We start from the raw sequence: 17,041 nt of genomic DNA on the forward strand, positions 1-17,041 counted from the left end.
CTCCCTCCCTCTCTCCCTCTCTCCTTTCCCCCTACCTCCCTCTCTTCTTTTCTCCCTCCCTCCCTCTCTCCCTCTCTCCTTTCCCCCTACCTCCCTCTCTCCTTTTCTCCCTCTCTCCCTCTCTCCTTTCCTCCCTCTATCTCCCTCTCTCCTTTCCTCCCTCTATCTCCCTCTCTCCTTTCCTCCCTCCATCTCCCTCTCTCCTTTCCTCCCTCCCTCCCTCTCTCATTTCCTCCCTCTCTCATTTCCTCCCTCTCTCCCTCTCTCCTTTCCTCCCTCCCTCCCTCTCTCCCTCTCTTCTTTTCTCCCTCCTCCTTCTCTCCCTCTCTTCTTTTCTCCCTCCCTCCCTCTCTCCCTCTCTCCTTTCCCCCCTCCCTCCCTCTCTCCTTTCCTCCCTCTCTCCTTTCCTCCCTCCATCTCCCTCTCTCCTTTCCTCCCTCCCTCTCCCTCTCCCTCTCTCCCTTCCTCCCTTGCACTGCGCATTACCATTTGAAACCGTTATTTCCTCTCTTGCACCGGTGAGACGAGTCCACTTTGCTGTTGGAAGCTCCGTTGTGTGTAGCTTCTCGCCCTTTCTCGCCCTTTCTCGCCGTGGGTGAGAAGTGTTTTTAAGGAAATGTTTTGAATTCGGGCGATGTTTTTTAGGGTGAGGTTTAGATGTGGTACTTGTTTTTTTTGTGTGTCATTGTTTTTTTTTTTTTTTTTTTTTTATTAATGGATGAGGTCTTTCGCTTCGTCTCTCTCTCTCTCCTCCTCTTCCTCCTCCTCCTCCTCTTGTTTTTGTCTCTTCATTTCCTTCTCTCCTTCCTATTTCGTCTTCTCCCCCTCCTCCTCCATCACCACCACCACCACCACAACTACCACCACCTTTTTTCCTCCTCCTCCTGGACCACCACCACCACCTTCTCTTTTCCTCCTCCTCTTTCCCTTCTCCTCCCCGTCCTCCTCATCCCTTCCTCCACCACCATCACCTTCCCCCCCGCCCTCCTCCCTTCCCCCCGCCCTCCCCCCTCCCCCCTCCCCCGGGTCGTCGCCCCCACCCTTCCCTTGCCTCATTTCTCGCGTAATGGGAGTCTTCCTGGCTTTCATTCCCGCTCGCATTTGCTCTCAATCTTTCTTTTCATTCTCCGTTTCCTCTGCGTGTTCCATCTTCGTTTTCCTTTTTATTCTTCACTTCTTCTCCATCCTCCTCTTCCCCTTCGTCATCCTCTGGGGTTTTCTTTCTTCTCCTTGTCATTCTACCTCTTCGTCCTCCTTCCCTTCCTCCTTTTTGGTCCTCCTACCTCTTGTCTTCTCCCCTCCTCCTTCTTCTTCTTCTTCTTCTTCTTCTTCTTCTTCTTCTTCTCCTCTTGCTCCTCCTCTTTCTCTTTACCGTCATTCATTCCGTTAGTTCGCCTTCCTCTCGTTTTAACTTTTCTTGCACTCCACTTCATTCTCACGCCCTCCCTCCCCCTTTCTCATTCTCTACCTTCCAACCCTCTTTCTCTCTCTCTCGCTCCCTCCTTTCGTCTTCCTCTCTTTCCTTGGATCTTTCCCTCCCCTAATCTCCTCTCCTCTCTTCTCCCCTCCTTTCCTCTCCCTTCTCCCACTCCACCCCACCTCACCCCTCCTTTCCTCTCCCTTCTCCCACTCCACCCCACCTCACCCCTACCCTCCTTACACCTCATAGCAACAACACCAGAAGGACCATGGCGTGCGTACGTGCGTTTGTTTGTGCGCATGTATGAGAAAGACAGACAGACACATACAGACAGACAGACAGACAGACAAACAGACAGAAACAGACAGACAGACAGACAGACAGACAGACAGACAGACAGACAGAGACAGCGAGAACGAGAACGAAAGTAAGAAAGAACGTGAACGAGAAAGAAAGAGAGAAAGAACGAGAACGAGAACGAAAGAGAGCGAGAGCGAGAGCGCATATCCCCTTTTTTGTTTGTTTCTTTGTGTGAACGTAGCGTTTTTGTCGTTCACTCTCGTCCTCCTGCACTAAGATTGGTCGTTTACGTAATTCTCTTTCACCCTCTCTCGCTCTCTCGAACATGGAGTTTCATATGTATAGGTGTGCGTGTGTACGTGTGTGTGTGTGTGTGTGTGTATTTGTATTTGCGTTTGTGTTTGTGTCAGTTACAGAGAGAGAGAGAGAGAGGGCGATAGAGGTAGAGATAGAGAAAGAGCATTGATTTCGTATTTCCCATTGTCGTTACTTTATCACAAATTATTCTTATTCCGTCGTTTTTTTTCGTCCTCTTTCCATCTTTCGCTAATCTCCCCATTCCCTTTTCTTTATGCCTCTCTTCTCTTCCTCTCTTTGTCTCTTCGTCTTCCAGTTCTTTCCTTTTTTGTGTTTTGAGGAAAGCTTGAGCAAATGCCCTTTTTTAGGCTTATTTAAGCAAGTTATCAATAGGCCTACCTTGCTGACTGACTTTCCCGCTAATAGATAACTCACCCGGAGACACGTGGTGGAGGTCCTACTCCTCGCCTCTCGCCTTCTGTTCTCTTGGTTCTTCTCGTTCTTTCTTTCTCTCTCCTTTCTCTCTTTGTCTCTTCTTTACTATTTTTTTATCTCTCTTCTCTACTATGTCTCTACTATCTTATTTCTTTCTCTTTTGATTTGCTGCTTTCTCGTGTCTTATTTTTCCCTTCTCTCTCTCTCCCACTTTCCTTTTCTCTTTTACGTCTACCCTTCCTCCTTCGTTTTAGGGAGAGGGAGGGGAGAAAGGGAAGAAGAGTAAGAGAGAGATAGAGAGTAGAGAGAGAGAGAGAGAGAAAGAGAAAGAGAAAGAGAAAAGAAAGAGAAAGAGAAAGAAAGAGAAAGAGAAAGAGAAAAAGTGAGTGTACCTGCGTATTGATTTTATTTTGTTCAAATCTATCCGATATAATATTGTTGCAATTTGAAAGCCCTCGTTTGTGGTCTTAATGTTGGTGGTGACGTGCCTTTGGTAGTATTGTGGTTGCTATACTTTTTCTCCGACCCTTGTGAGGGATTTTTGTGGTTGTGGTTGATTCTGGTAGCGTGTCGGAGGCGATGGTGGCGGCGTGTGCAATGTTATCCTTTTTGAGTGTGTTGTTGTTGTTGTTGATTTTGTTGTCGTTTTTGTAGATAATTAGCTCTCCTTTTTTATTAATTTCTGCTTTTCTTCTTCTTTTATTTCTTTCGATTCTTTGCCTTCATGTTTGGCTTGTTCTCTTTATTTTTCTTCATCTCCTTCTTCTCCTTCTCTTATTTCTCCTCCTTCTTCTTTTCCTCCTCCTCATCCTCCTCTTCCTTCTCCTCCGCGTGCTCCTCCTCCTTACCTTTACCTTCCTGGACACCTCTTCTCCCTCACCTCTCCATCACATTATGCTCTTCCTCTTCCTATTCCCCCCTCTCTTCTTCCCCCTCCTTTTTCTGTTTTTTTTCACCTCCTCCTCCCCCTACTCTTCTTCCTCTTCTTCCTGCTCCTTCTCCTCCTCTTCCTCCTCCTCCTGCTGCTCCTCCTCCTCCTCCTCCTCCTCCTCCCCCCCCCCCCTCCTCCTCCTCCTCCTCCTCCTCATCCTCCCCCCCCCCTACTCCTCCTCCTCCTCCTCCTTCTCCTCCTCCTCCTCCTCCTCCTCCTCCTCCTCCTCCTCCTCCTCCTCCTCCTCCTCCTGCTCCTCCTACTCCTCTTTTTCCTCCTCCCCCTACTCCTCTTTTTCCTCCTCCTTTTCTCCCCCCTCATTTTTATCCCACCTCCACGTAACAAAGCGTTCCACTCAGGGAGTCTGTTCAGTCGAGAAAACGTTTCAAGCGAGTAAATATTGCCAGCTCGGGAACTCTTCACGGGAGCGAAACGTTTAAAGCGAGAAAACGTTTTTTGGGGAAAGTGCGCTATTTTTTTTTTTTTTATCATTAATATATATATATTTTTTTTACCTCTGGATTTATTTTTTCATGTATTTTTACCACTTTTTGTAGGAGGAGGCGGAATGTGAAATCAAAGAGTTTTACGAACATGATTTTTTTGGGAGAATGTTATCGATTTGATCTCGAAATATGATAACATTCAGGGTATTTGGAAACCGATTTTTATTCTGTAGATATTTGAAGCCTTTGAAGTACAGAATGTATATCTCGAACACGCGCGCGCGCACACACATACACACACACACACACACACACACACACACACACACACACACACACACACACACACACACACACACACACACACACACACACACACACACACACACACACACATATAACGTATGTCCGTGTGCCCATGTGTGTAGGGGGGAGTCTGTGTTTGGGTATATATATATCTGTCTGCCTGTCTGTCTGTCTGTATGTCTGTCTGTCTGCCTGTCTGTCTGTATGTCTGTCTGTCTGTGCATTACGAATGGAGGCCCTAAATATCACCAAGGGAGAGTGAACGAGTGCCGCGAGTAGAAAGTCCCAGTTAATGATAGCTGAGGTTGCATTGGACGGGGGAGCGGTGGGGGGGTGAGAGGGGAGCTTGCGGTGGAGGCCTATGTACGAGGAGTTGAATGAGAAACTCCGCGGGTTTTCTCCCAGAAGCAAGAGAAAGGGAGAGTTGTGGAGTGATAATGAGGGGCTGTGTGTGTGTGTGTGTGTGTGTGTGTGTGTGTGTGTTTGTGTGTGTGTGTGTGTGTGTGTGTGTGTACATGTGCGTGTGTGGATGTGTGTGTGGATGTATGTATGTATTTGTACGTGCGTGTGTGTTTGTTTGTTTGTCTGTCTGTCTCTCTATGTGTGCGTGTGAAAGTCTGTGGTTAGCCTCTGAGGGGGGGGTGGAGGGTTAATGACCAGGTTGAGGGTTGAAAGAGGTTTTGGGGTTGAAGGAATCGGGGTTAAGGTGAAGAAGAGGGAGACCGAGTCAGTTGTATGGCCGTTGTTTTTTCTTTTATTAGTGTTGTTATTATTATTATTGGTCATAATCATCGTTTCCGTCTGTCTGTTTTTTATTTTTTTATTTATTGTTATTATATTTTTTTAAATTGTAGTGTAGTGAAGGCATTGGTGGTAATTATTTGCGTTATGACAGTGATGTGATTATTGGCATTCCGGTCAGTTATCCCCCCCCCCCAAATCAGCCTTAGTAAAGTAAAGTAAATAACCAAATAGATAAATAGATAAATAAATGAAAACTTTTTCTCGCTGTCAAGTCTCATCCCACAAACGAGACAAACGAAGACTAACAACGAGCCACAAAGACCGCCAATAGTATCTAAGAGGAATCTTTCTTTTTTAAGGTAGATTAGGTGAGGGTTGTCGTAAGCATTTCCTGTTAGTATTTCGAGAGGGAGAGGGAGAGAGGGCAGGGGAGGAAAGAGAAAGAGAGGGAGAGAGAGGGTAGGGGCGGAAAGAGAAAGAGAGGGTGAGAGAGAAATGGGGAGGTAGAGAGAGAGAGAGAGAGAGAGAGAGAGAGAGAGAGAGAGAGAGAGAGAGAGAGAGAGAGAGAGAGAGAGAGAGAGAGAGAGAGAGAGAGAGAGAGAGAGGGGGGGCGAGAGAGAGGGAGGGAAAGAGGAAGAGAAAAAGTGAGGGGAGAGGGAGAAATGTAGTAAGAGAGAGAGTAAGAGAGAGAGAGTAGAAAAAGATGGTGCAGTTTTCGCCGTGTTTTGCCCGACTGTTTGTCTGTCTTCATTTGGAAAGTGACAGCAAACTAGACAATGTGTGCTGTTTTTTTTCTCTCGCCGAAGCTCTTTCCTGTGTGTTTTGCGCCATTTCTTAGTCTTTGTGTACATCCTTCGAAAATCCTTGTATACGCCCCAGGAGAGAAAAAAACATGATTTTATACAAATAATTCCTTTTGTTAGACACAAGGAGCTTTGCAAATAATACATTATTTTTTTTACTCTCACCTCGGAATTGTCGGAAAACCTGAGGCTCGCTGGCTAGTTTGTGGTAAGAGACGCGGGTCGGCCAAACACTCTCTCCTTGAAGAAACGAGTCTTTGTGTGTTATTTGTTTCTCTCTCGAGATTTTCTGTGGTGAAGGATTATCTTGTTGTTTATTTGGCTTTATTTGCCTTGGTTCTGTGTTTTCGCTTTTTTTTTCCATAGTTTGTATTAATATTGATTCGTTTGATTTATTTGTGGTAGTGTCTTTTTTTCTTTTTGATTGTTTGGTTTATTATTCTTGGGAGTTTTATCTGATTAATTTGATTATCGTTATTAATCTTATTTGTTTGTTTATTTGTTTACCTGTAACATCATGATATTAGTAGATGTATAAGATCTCTTGTAATGTTAGACGTATACTTAGATAATTTCATAAATCTGTGTGTTGATGTTTACATAGAAGATTAAAGGGAAAGGGAGAAGGAAATTCCTGGATGATGTTTTTTGTTTGTTTGTTGTTTTTCTTCCTCGTTTGGGAATGTTATTTTTAGCAATTCTGTGACCGAACAAAATGAGTGATGGAAGGGAAGAAAGAGACAAGAAGAGAAGAAGAAGAGAGAGAGAGAGAGAGAGAGAGAGAGAGAGAGAGAGAGAGAGAGAGAGAGAGAGAGAGAGAGAGAGAGAGAGAGAGAGAGAGAAAGAGAGAGAGAGAGAGAGAGAGAGCTTGCATGTGTGCGTGAAAGGAAATTCGCGTGTAAAGAGTAAGTGTTAACTGCTCGGATGGATAACCACGACGAAGTGTAAAGAAAATTAAGATAAAAAAGAAGACTGTGACGATACTGGTAAGATACCTTCGTTCGTAAATTATTAGCGATATTTACGGATTGACGATAAATAAGATACACTCTTAAGGTAATGAAGCTGAGGTCAAATACCCCCCTTACCATCACCCTCTTCCTCTCCCCCCCTCCCCCACCCCCATCAGCCCCCCCCCCCTCCCTGCCTGTCCAAAACCTGTTGACCAGCCTCAGAAACAGGTCATTTAGACGCAGGTAGAGAGACAGAGCTTGAGGTCAGGTCAGGTCATTGCCCTCGGGGGACACCTTCCACGCTGCTAATTGACCCTATCTGCCCCGGATCCGTGTCTTGGCCGGGGGGGAGGGGGCTAATGTGCGTGTGTGGGGTTAATGAAGGGGGGGGGGGAGGGGAGGGGGAGGCAATTTTTACGTACTTAGTGAGAGGAAACTGTCTTCGTGTGTGTGTGTTTCATCAGGATGAATAGCTGATGTGTTTATATATATATATATATATATATATATATATATATATATATTTATTTATTTATTTATATATATACACACACATACATACATACATATTTCTGTATATATTCAAACACTGTATATTTAAAGGAAAGATAGATTTACGCACAGACGTATTTATATTGCTTCGGAAAGTTTAACCCGTTTTTAGAAAGCTAAAATTATTCCTTGGAGTTGATTTATTTGTTCAGTCGTAGAATCGCCAGAAATAACATTCCCGGACGAGGAAAAAGTAATAACACCAGCCAGGAATTTCCTCTCAGCTCTTCCACCCACTCCCTCCCTCCCTCCCTCCACCGCTCTACCTCCCTCTCTACCTCCCTCTCTACTTCTATATTCCTTCGCTTCTCTTTCTCCTCTCATTCTTATTCTTACTCTCTCTCTCTTTTTATTCTCTCTCTCTCTCTCTCTCTCTCTCCTCTTTTTATTCTCTCTCTCTCTCTCTCTCTCTCTCTCTCTCTCTCTTTTTCTACTCTTTCTCCTCTCCTCTACTCCTCCTCCTCTCCTCCCTCTCTCATCCCCATCTCCACTCCTCCCCTCCCTCCCCATCTTCCTCCTCCTCCCCTCCCCCATCCCCATCTTCCTCCTCCTCCTCCCTCCACCCCCACATCACCCCAGCAGGTCATCAGTGTCATTAGGGTGTAATCTGTTGAGATGCCAGGTAGCGCTTGCTTCATTAAGAGAGACTCGTCTTTTCACGGTCTCAGTGCTGGGAGAATTTTGCTTGGCTTTTTTTTTCTCGTTTTTTTTTATGTATTTTAAGTTTGTTGGCTGGTTTTCCTTCTTGGCTGTTGTTTTTATTATTTTTTGTTGTTGATGGTATTGTTTTTTTTTTCGTTATTTTCACTATTATCATTCTCCTCTATATGTTATTGATAATGTTCGCTTTTGTTACGGTTTTATAATGTATTAATTAGTACGTAGTGATTGATATTATTATTGTATTTATTATTGGTGTTACTACTACCACCAATACTACTACCACTACTACTACTACTACAATTACCACTGCCTCTACTACTACTACCACTACCACTACCCCTACTACTACCATTACTACTACTACTACTACTACTATACCAATTACTACAGTTATTGTTTATTTCCCTGTTTATGACTTAAGGAGGTTGACGCGCCGGTCCAGCCTCGAATCCGCAGCGGCTCGAAGAAAGGCTTGTAGGGGGTGGGGGTGGGGGGGAGTTATGCCTTGTAATCCTTTGGAAATATATACCTACGGGAAGGGGGTGCGGGATTAGCGGGATGGGGTAGGGATGGAGGGATGGGGGGAGGGGTTGTGAGTGACGCGTGGAAGGTATTGGGTGGGGTCTTGGTTGGGAGGGGGGAGGAGGGTATGGGCGATGGGAGGGTGATGGGAGAGGGGGTAGTGGGTGGTATGTGGGGGGTAGGACGTTTCATTTGAGGTATGGTAATGGGAGGGGTAAGAGGGGGGGGGGAGGTTTGGGGGATTGGGTAAAGGGATGGGTATCAAAATGATGTTCATTAGTGTCTTCTTGAATTCAGGTCTTTATTATTATTGAAATTATTCTGCGGTGACAACGGGCGGATATGTGAACTCATACATTTTGGAGGATTGGGAAATTTCTGTGGACTTTGTGTCTTTCTTTGTTTATGTATTTATTTGGATGTTTGTTTACTTCGTTACGATGCGATTTGACCGATTGGATTTTTTTCCGTCGCTCTTTGGTTATTTGGTTTTGTTTTTGTCTCCCACTTTTATCTATTTTGTTGCTCACTGATGTTTGCCTTCCTTAGGTTCCTTTATCTTATCTCTCTTTTTTTTAAGCTTCATCGCACACTTTATTTATTTTTTATTTTTTTAAATCGTTGAAATAGGGTTTTTATTGAAATATATTTGTATTCACCGTAGAGGTTCGAAAGTGAATTAATGACCACAGCATAGGCCTATTTTACAAGGTCTATCTAGTGCAAAGGTAAAATTAATTTTATTTTTGTTTACCATATATTTATTTTTGTAAGCTTTATGGGTATCAAATGTTATTTTATATTTTTTCCCCTTTCCTTTTTTCCTTCTGTTTTTTTCACTTTTTTTCTCATTCTCTTTTTTTTCTCTCTTTTCGTTTTCTGCTTGACTGTGCATGTTTTTTTTTCTTTTCTTTTCTTTTCTTTTTCCTTTTCTTTTCGTCCTTCCTCCATTCTCCGCATTTCTTCTCTTCTCGTCCGGTCGTGTCCGTTATTTTCCCAGGCTGGTCTTGCCTCTTTCTACCTGCCCTTCGTTGCCCTTCGCCCGCGTCAAGTTGGCCGAATTGGCCTCGCCCGGCTCTGCCTTTTTCCTCTCTTTTTCTCCCTTGCTTTCCTTCTAGGGTTGTCTCGCTTTTTCTTTCGTTCTCCCTCCCTCTTTCCCTCCCTCCCTCCCTCCAATCGCTCTCTTTGTCCTCTTCTTCCCTCTCGCTCTAAGTCAGGATAGGCTTAGAGAGAAAGAAAGGAAGGAAGAACACAAGGGAGAGAGAAAGAGAAGAGAGAGAGAGAGAGAGAGAGAGAGAGAGAGAGAGAGAGAGAGAGAGAGAGAGAGAGAGAGAGAGAGAGAGAGAGAGAGAGAGAGAGAGAGAGAGAGAGAGAGAAAAGAGAGAGAGAGAGAGAGAGAGAGAGACGAAAGAAAATATGAGAATAAGTGTGAGTCAGAGAGAAAGAGAAAGAGAGGAAGAGAGATAGGGAGAGGGAGAGGGCCGTGTTTTCGTAGGGGGAGCGAAAGGTGTTTGTGAGGGTCTATGGAGCGGGTAATGGCGGTGGGGCTAATTGCGTGGTAGGCGGAGAGGTGTGTGTGGCGGATGGATGGCTGGCTGGCTGTTCGGTACGTGAGGTCGCTCGCTCGCTCTCTCGCTCATTTTCTGCTTCACTTTCTCTCGGTCTTTGTCCCCCTCCCCTTTCCCTCCCCTCCCTCGGCCCGTCTCCCCTCCTGTAATTCCACTTCTAGTTCTCCTCCTTCTCCTCCTCATCTTCCTTCTCCTCTTCCTCCCCCTTTTCCTTCTCCTCCTCCTCCTCCTCCTCCTCCTCCTCCTCCTTTTCCTTCTCCTTTTCCTCCTCCTCCTCCTCCTCCTCCTCCTCCTTCTTTTCCTTCTCCCACCTCTTTTTTCCGTCTTCTTCCTATTCTTTTTCTCTTTCTCTTTCTCTCTCCTCCTTCTCTTTCTCCTTCTCCTTCTTCTTCTCCTACTCTTCCTCATCTTCTTCCGCCTGTCCTTCTGTTCTTCTTTTTCTTCTTGCCTTCCTCTGTTCGGAAACCAATGATAAAAGCATTATTGGTTCTAACGATTTTTGTCGATGTGAATGTGGGGTGAGGGAGGGGGGGCTGAGAATTGACCTACAAATTTAATTTCTTGCTTTATGTTTATATAATTCACACGCGCACACTCGCACTTCACGCACACGCACACACACATACACACACACACACACACACACACACACACACACACACACACACACACACACACACACACACACACACACACAATTATACACATTTATACAGTCATACACTCACACAATCACACACGTAGAGTATACATACACGCACTTGTAATTTATGTGTGTGTATGTAATGTATGTATGTAGGTATGTATGTATTTATGTGCGTATAAATATAATCTTTATTTTATCATGTTTTTTCCCCTTCACTCCATCCCCTTTCTTTCTCTAAGTGATTTCACAAATGACGTGAAGAATTTTCAGAATTGTTTTTGTTTACTCGTCGTGGCGGTGCGCGTTTGATAATGTACAAAAAAAAATGTTCATAAATCTCTTTCATTTCCCGCCTTTTTTTTTCTTCTTCTTCGACGGTTAGGCATACATTTTGTTTTTGTTTTATATATATTTCTCTTTCTATTCATTGGGGGGGGGGGGTTGTTTCCTTTTTTTATGGCAATTCTTGGGCTTGTTTTGTCACGGCAGGACTTCTGTTCTATGGGAGGAATGGTGGCGGCGGTAGCTTTGTTTCTTTTGTTCTTGTTTTTTCTGTCTTCCCTCTTGTACATTCGCGGATTTTCTCGGGTTTTCTCGTGTTGCCTCTCATTTTTTTTTAAATCTTATTTTATTTTGTTTCAATTGTTTCTCTTGTTTGCCCGGGGTTTCTCGGATTTTCTCGGGTTTTCTCGTGTTTTCTCTCATTGTATCGTGTTTTCTCTTGTTTTTTTCGTGCTTTCTCTTATTTTCTCGTATTTAACCGTTTTTTCACTTATTTTTCCGTGTTTTCTCATATCATATTTTGTTATTATATCATCTTTACTCATTTTCTCTTCTCATATGATCACGCATTTTGTCTCTGTATTTTCTTTTGTTCTTATCTTAAGTTGTTTTTTTCCCTTTTTCTATTCTCGTCTTACTATCTCGTCATTTATCTAGGTTGTTGGTGTCTTTTGCTTTCTCTTATTTTATCTTTACTTTTCCTTTCCACTTATTTGCTTGTTCTCTCTCTCTCTCTCTCTCTCTCTCTCTCTCTCTCTCTCTCTCTCTCTCTCTCTCTCTCTCTCTCTCTCTCTCTCTCTCTCTCTCTCTCTCTCTCTCTCTTGTCTTTTATATCCTTATTTTCTGTCATTCCTTTCTGGCTTTCTCTTCTCTCTTTCTCTTTGTTATTGTTGTTTGATGATGATCTTTTTATTTTTATTATGTTTATTATTGTTATTGTTGTTATTATTATTATTATCATTATTATTATTATTATTATTATTATTATTATTATTATTATTAATGTTATTATTATTTACTCTATTATCCCCTATGTTTGGGGGTGGCAATTATCTTACATAATCATATATATATATACATATATATATATATATATATATATATATATATATATATATATATATATATATATACGTACAAATCGGTTTGTTCTTTATCGGTATGAAGGCTCAGTTGTAGATGTGTTTTTGTCTTCATATTTACACATTTTTATTCGTGTTTTCATCAATTAAAGTTCGGTCTTTGTGGCTTCCTCGTCTTGGTTATGTTGTTGTAGTTGCAGCCGAATTCGGTCGTGTATTTGAATCGTGTTTTCAATGCAGTGTTTGATTTTATTATTTCTGATGTTGTTTTGGTCAGTCCCATTGCATTATTTTGATTATTAGTATTGATAGTGGTTATTTGTTATTGTTTTTAGTTTGATTATTATCGTTTGTTGTTATTAGTATTATTAATATTGATATTATTAATTGCTATTGTTATTTTCATTATTTTTATTATTATTATTATTATTATTATCATTATTGTTATTATTATCATTATTGTTATCGTTATTGTTATTATTATTATCATTATTGTTATTATTATTATCATAAATATTCTTATTATTGTTATTATTATTATTATTATTATTATTATTATTATTGTTATCATTATTGTTATTATTATTATTATTATTATTATCATCATTATTATTATCTTCAATATTATTAATATTATTATTTAGCTTCCATAGTTTAATCGGCCATTCCCTCTCTCCTCCGCAGTGGTCGTGAATGTGGACAACCAGCCCATCAGACTCCAGCTCTGCGACACTGCAGGACAGGTACGGTCCGGGGTTCTGTGTTTGGGTGCACCCTTTGATCTCGCCTTTTTTCTTTCTCTCTCTCTTTCTTTCTTTCTTTCTTTCTTTCTCTTTCTATGTTTTTTTTCGTATTCTTTTTTTTTCTTAACTATATGTCTGTCTCTTGTCGATCCGTCTCTCTTCCTGTATTTACCTGTCTTCTTGTCTTTCTGTCTTTCTCTCTTTCTTTCTCGCCATTTCTCTCTCTCTTTCTCTCTTCCTCTCTTTCGTTCCCCCTTCTCTCTCTCTCTCTCTCTCTTCCTCTCTTTCGTTCCCCCTTTTCTCTCTCTCTCTCTCTCTCTCTCTCTCTCTCTCTCTCTCTCTCTCTCTCTCTCTCTCTCTCTCTCTCTCTCTCTCTCTCTCTCTCTCTCTCTCTTTCATCCTCACACTCATCTCGTGCGGGTTCAATCGGGAATTTATGTCGGTTCTGTCGGGTTCTCTGCCTCGTGTTGTTTGGCCTCGTGTCTCTGGCGCCCCCGTGGATGGCTCCGAATGGCCTCGGGGGGCGGGGGCTGGGGAGGTCAGGGTGGCTGAAGGGAGGGGGAGGGGGAGGTCAGGGTGGCTGAAGGGAGGGAGAGGGGCTGGAGGGGGAGGGGTCTTGTCTTGTGCTACTGGGTTTGTTTATCTAGAAGTTTCGTCTTAATTGTGTATTTGTATGTATGTACAGTATGTATGTGTGTGTGTTTGTATGTATGTATGTATGTTGTAAATACTGTATGATGAGTGTGCCATTTTTCCCTCCACTTCCTACTCTCCTCCTCCTCCTCCTCCTCCGTCTCTCCACCCCCCCCCCCCTTATCCCTTTGAAACCACTGCCACGTTTCCTGCTTGCTTCTTCGTCTTCGTCATCGTTTTCTTCTTCTGCCTCCTCTTCTTTTTCTTCTCCTTCTTCATCCTCCTCTTCTTTTTCTTCTCCTTCTTTCCCTTCTTCTTTGTCTTCTCCTTTTTTCCCCTTCTTCTTCTTTTTTCTTCTTCCTCCTATTGTTTCTCTTCTTTTTCTTCTCTTCCTCGTCCCTCACTCAAGCCATCCGATGGACTTGATCGATTGGACGTTTGTTTGTTTGTTTGTTTGCATCGGTCTGAGTCATGTCTGGGTGTCAGGTGGCTCGGTTGATGTCTTTCTTTCTCTCTCTATTTTTAGTGTCACTTTATTTATCTATCTATCTATCTATCTATCTATCTCCATCTCTCTCTCTCTCTCTCTTTCCTTCCCTCCTTCTTTTCCTCCCTCCCTTCTTTCCCCCCTCTCTCCTTTCCGCCCTCTCTCCTTTCCCCCCCCCTCTCCCTTTCTCCCTCTCCTTCCTTTCCTCACGTCTCACTTTAACCCCCCCCCGCCCCTCCTTTTCCTAGCTAGACAAAGAGGAAAAAGCCCGGGTCGTCTTTCCCGTGAACCATTCAAGCAGCAGGCCGCCACTGGGGTCTGTCTCCTCCTGTGTCTTAATTAATTCATCTATTTATTTATTTATTTTTGTTTTTGTTTTTGTTTTATTTTTATTTTTTTATTTTTTTCGTTGTGGATGTCTCGTTTAGCGGGGTTTGTTTTGTTTTGTTTTGTTTGTTTTTGGTATTTGATCGCGTTTGTATTGAGTATCTGGATGATTTTTTTTGGGGGGGTAGAGGGGGAGGGGAAGGGTAGGACTGGGGGGGTATTCTTTTGACTGTTGCTATTTTTGTTGTTATTACTTTTGGTGATACTCTTGTGGTTCGTTTGTTTGTTTTCGAGGCGATGCTGATATTGGTTATTGTTTTAAGTTAGTATTTTGTGAGATTTGTTGTTGATATGTTGGAGTCGTTAATATTACTGATATTATCATAATTGTTTATTATAATTATTCTAATTCTTCTCATCCTCATCCTCATCTTCATCATCGTTGTTGTTATTGATTTTAGTATTACGTCCACCATCATAATCATTATTATTGTTGTATTTTCGACATGTTTAAAGAACACTCGCAGCCACACAGCCTTATTTCCCACTCCCAAGACACAGAAAGCCGAGCGAGCGAGAGTCGTCCGGTGGGGAAGTGTAACTCCAAAAGTCACCTCCAGCTGATAGGCCTATGGGGGTGGGGAGGGGAGGGGGAAATTTTGCCCCCGGGCGAGCCCAAGAAGAGGAGAAGCTGTAGGAGGTAGGTAGTGAGAAATGAGGGGGGTAGGGGGGAAAGGGGGAGAGGGAGAGGGAGGGGTAGGGGGTAGGAGAAGAGGCAGGGAAGCGCTGAGGGAGGAGGGGGGTGGGAGACAGAAGGAAGGGTCGGGTAGGGGGGGGGGTAGCAGACAGAAGTAGGATGGGGAGGACGGGTAGGGGAGGTAGTAGACAGAGTGAAGATAGAAGGAGAAGGAGGAGGAGAGGGAAGGAGGGAGGAGGAGGAGGAGGATGTTTTTCCTTGGTAACAATTCGAGAGTCTTACGGGGGGGGAGGGGAGGGGGGATAGACCTAGAGTGGCTTAGGTTCGTGTAGTTGTTAGTGACTAGCTGGATGACGAGGGCCTCTGGAGGCACTGACCTTGGGTCGGGCTCGTGGGGTCGGATTTAGTGGTGTTGCTAGAGTATTTAGTGTTGTTGTTTTTGCTAGAGTATTTAGTGTTGTTGTTTTTGCTAGAGTATTTAGTGTTGTTGTTTTTGCTAGAGTATTTAGTGTTGTTGTTGTTGCTAGAGTATTTAGTGTTGTTGTTCTAGAGTATTTAGTGTTGTTGTTCTAGAGTATTTAGTGTTGTTGTTGTTGCTAGAGTATTTAGTGTTGTTGTTCTAGAGTATTTAGTGTTGTTGTTATTGTTGCGATTGCTTGAGTATTTAGTGGTGTTGCTGGTAGATTTATTATTGTTGTTGGTAATAATCTTGTTTGGAGACTTTGCAGTCATTTGCTTTTTGTTGTTGTTGAATTAGTCTGTTGTTGTTGCTGGTGTATTTATTGTCGTCTCCGCTGGTGTTCTCGTTTTACTGTTTGTTGGTGTATTAGTATCGCTGCTGTTGTTACCGGTGGTGTTGTTGTTGGTAGTGCAATTGTTGTTGTTGTTATTAGTGGTATTGGGTGCACTATTATTGGTATTAATGATGGTGTTCCTTTTTTTCTTGAACAAAACCGCTTTTGTGATGAAAGAGGTGACGTACAGGAGAGAAGAACAAAAAGCTTTCAAGAATAGAGGAAGAAAGAAAGAAAGAAAAAAAAGAAAAAAAAAAGATACATGCTAATAATCATAATGAAAGCGACGATGCTTCCCAGTATCCTAATAAGTGTAAATGCGATCGCAATAAGAAGAAATGAGAAGACGGAGAAGAGTAACAGGAGCCAGAGAAGGAGAAGAAAGCTCGCCCGGCGTCGATATCTCGCCTCACAGACGACCACAGAAACAGGCTGTAAAATTTCCTTCGCAAAGAGTTGCTCGCTCACCAGACGTGCCTGGGGAAGAGGAGGGGGAAGAGGAGGAGGAGGAGGAGGAGGAGGAGGAGGATGGAGAGGAGGAGGAGGATGGAGGATGGAGAGGAGGAGGAGGATGAGGATGGAGAGGAGGAGGAGAAGAAGAAGGAGAAAGAGAAAAAGAAGAATGAGGAGTGAATGACAGAAAGTTTAGGAAGGGAGTGAGGGAAAGGGAGAAATGAGGAGGAGGAGGGTAAAGGAAAGAGGAGGAGGAGGAGGAGGAATGGAGGGAAAGAAAATAGGAGAAGCGAGAAGACCGTGCATTTGCATGGAATCCCCACCCCCACCCCCACCCAGGTATTTTGCCAGCAGTTGCAAGGAGGTGCAACGTGTCTTTCTCGTTGGCGATAAGGAAAACGACAAAAATTACTTGTTTGCATTGGTCTCTTTGCGGGGGGGTGGGGGGGATGGGGATGGTGTGGTTGACCAGTTGGAGGGTGGGTTGTGATGTGTTTGTTTGTTTGTTTTTGTTGTGTGGCGGGCATTGTGTGTTATGGATGTGTTTGTTTGCTTTGTTTTTTTCTTATTTAGGTTGATATGTGCACTTATTTGTGTATTTGTCTTTTTCTTTTATATATGTTGTTCATTATATATTCGTTTAACAATTTGTATCTTCAGTTCTTCCTAGCCCTATTTCTTGTGAACATGAACATGTTAAAAAATATACACATATAGGCATGTGCTACACCAGCGGAATGTTTTTGTTTTTTTTTACGTCGGTTGTTAGTTTCTTCTGTCGATTTTGTGAGGGATTGGTTACGGGATTTTGATTTTCTTTTTTGATTCGTTGAAGTAAAGGAACTTATCCTTTTTTATCATTCATGTTATTTTTCTATAGTGTTGTATTATTGGCATCCTGGCATCGCTTACAAACAGACTTAATATCCTTAGGGATAGGATATTTAAAGGCCCGGA

General features: G+C 43.0%; 1 protein-coding gene across 2 annotated transcripts in view; it reads left to right on the top strand.

Annotated features, from left to right (window-relative positions):
• Positions 1 to 17,041, top strand: part of LOC122264725 (cell division control protein 42 homolog) — a 142,395-nt gene that overhangs the window by 16,512 nt on the left and 108,842 nt on the right. For both annotated transcript variants that reach the window (XM_086531687.1, XM_086531688.1), the window contains exon 2: positions 12,635 to 12,693. In XM_086531687.1, the coding sequence (XP_086387813.1) occupies positions 12,635 to 12,693 (59 nt within the window). The remainder of the gene's footprint in view (positions 1 to 12,634; positions 12,694 to 17,041) is intronic.

This window comes from Penaeus japonicus, unplaced genomic scaffold (genome assembly GCF_977035675.1).
Source record: "Penaeus japonicus unplaced genomic scaffold, GWHDUDI00000001_assembly GWHDUDI00000036, whole genome shotgun sequence".
Taxonomy (NCBI): Eukaryota; Metazoa; Arthropoda; class Malacostraca; order Decapoda; family Penaeidae; genus Penaeus; species Penaeus japonicus.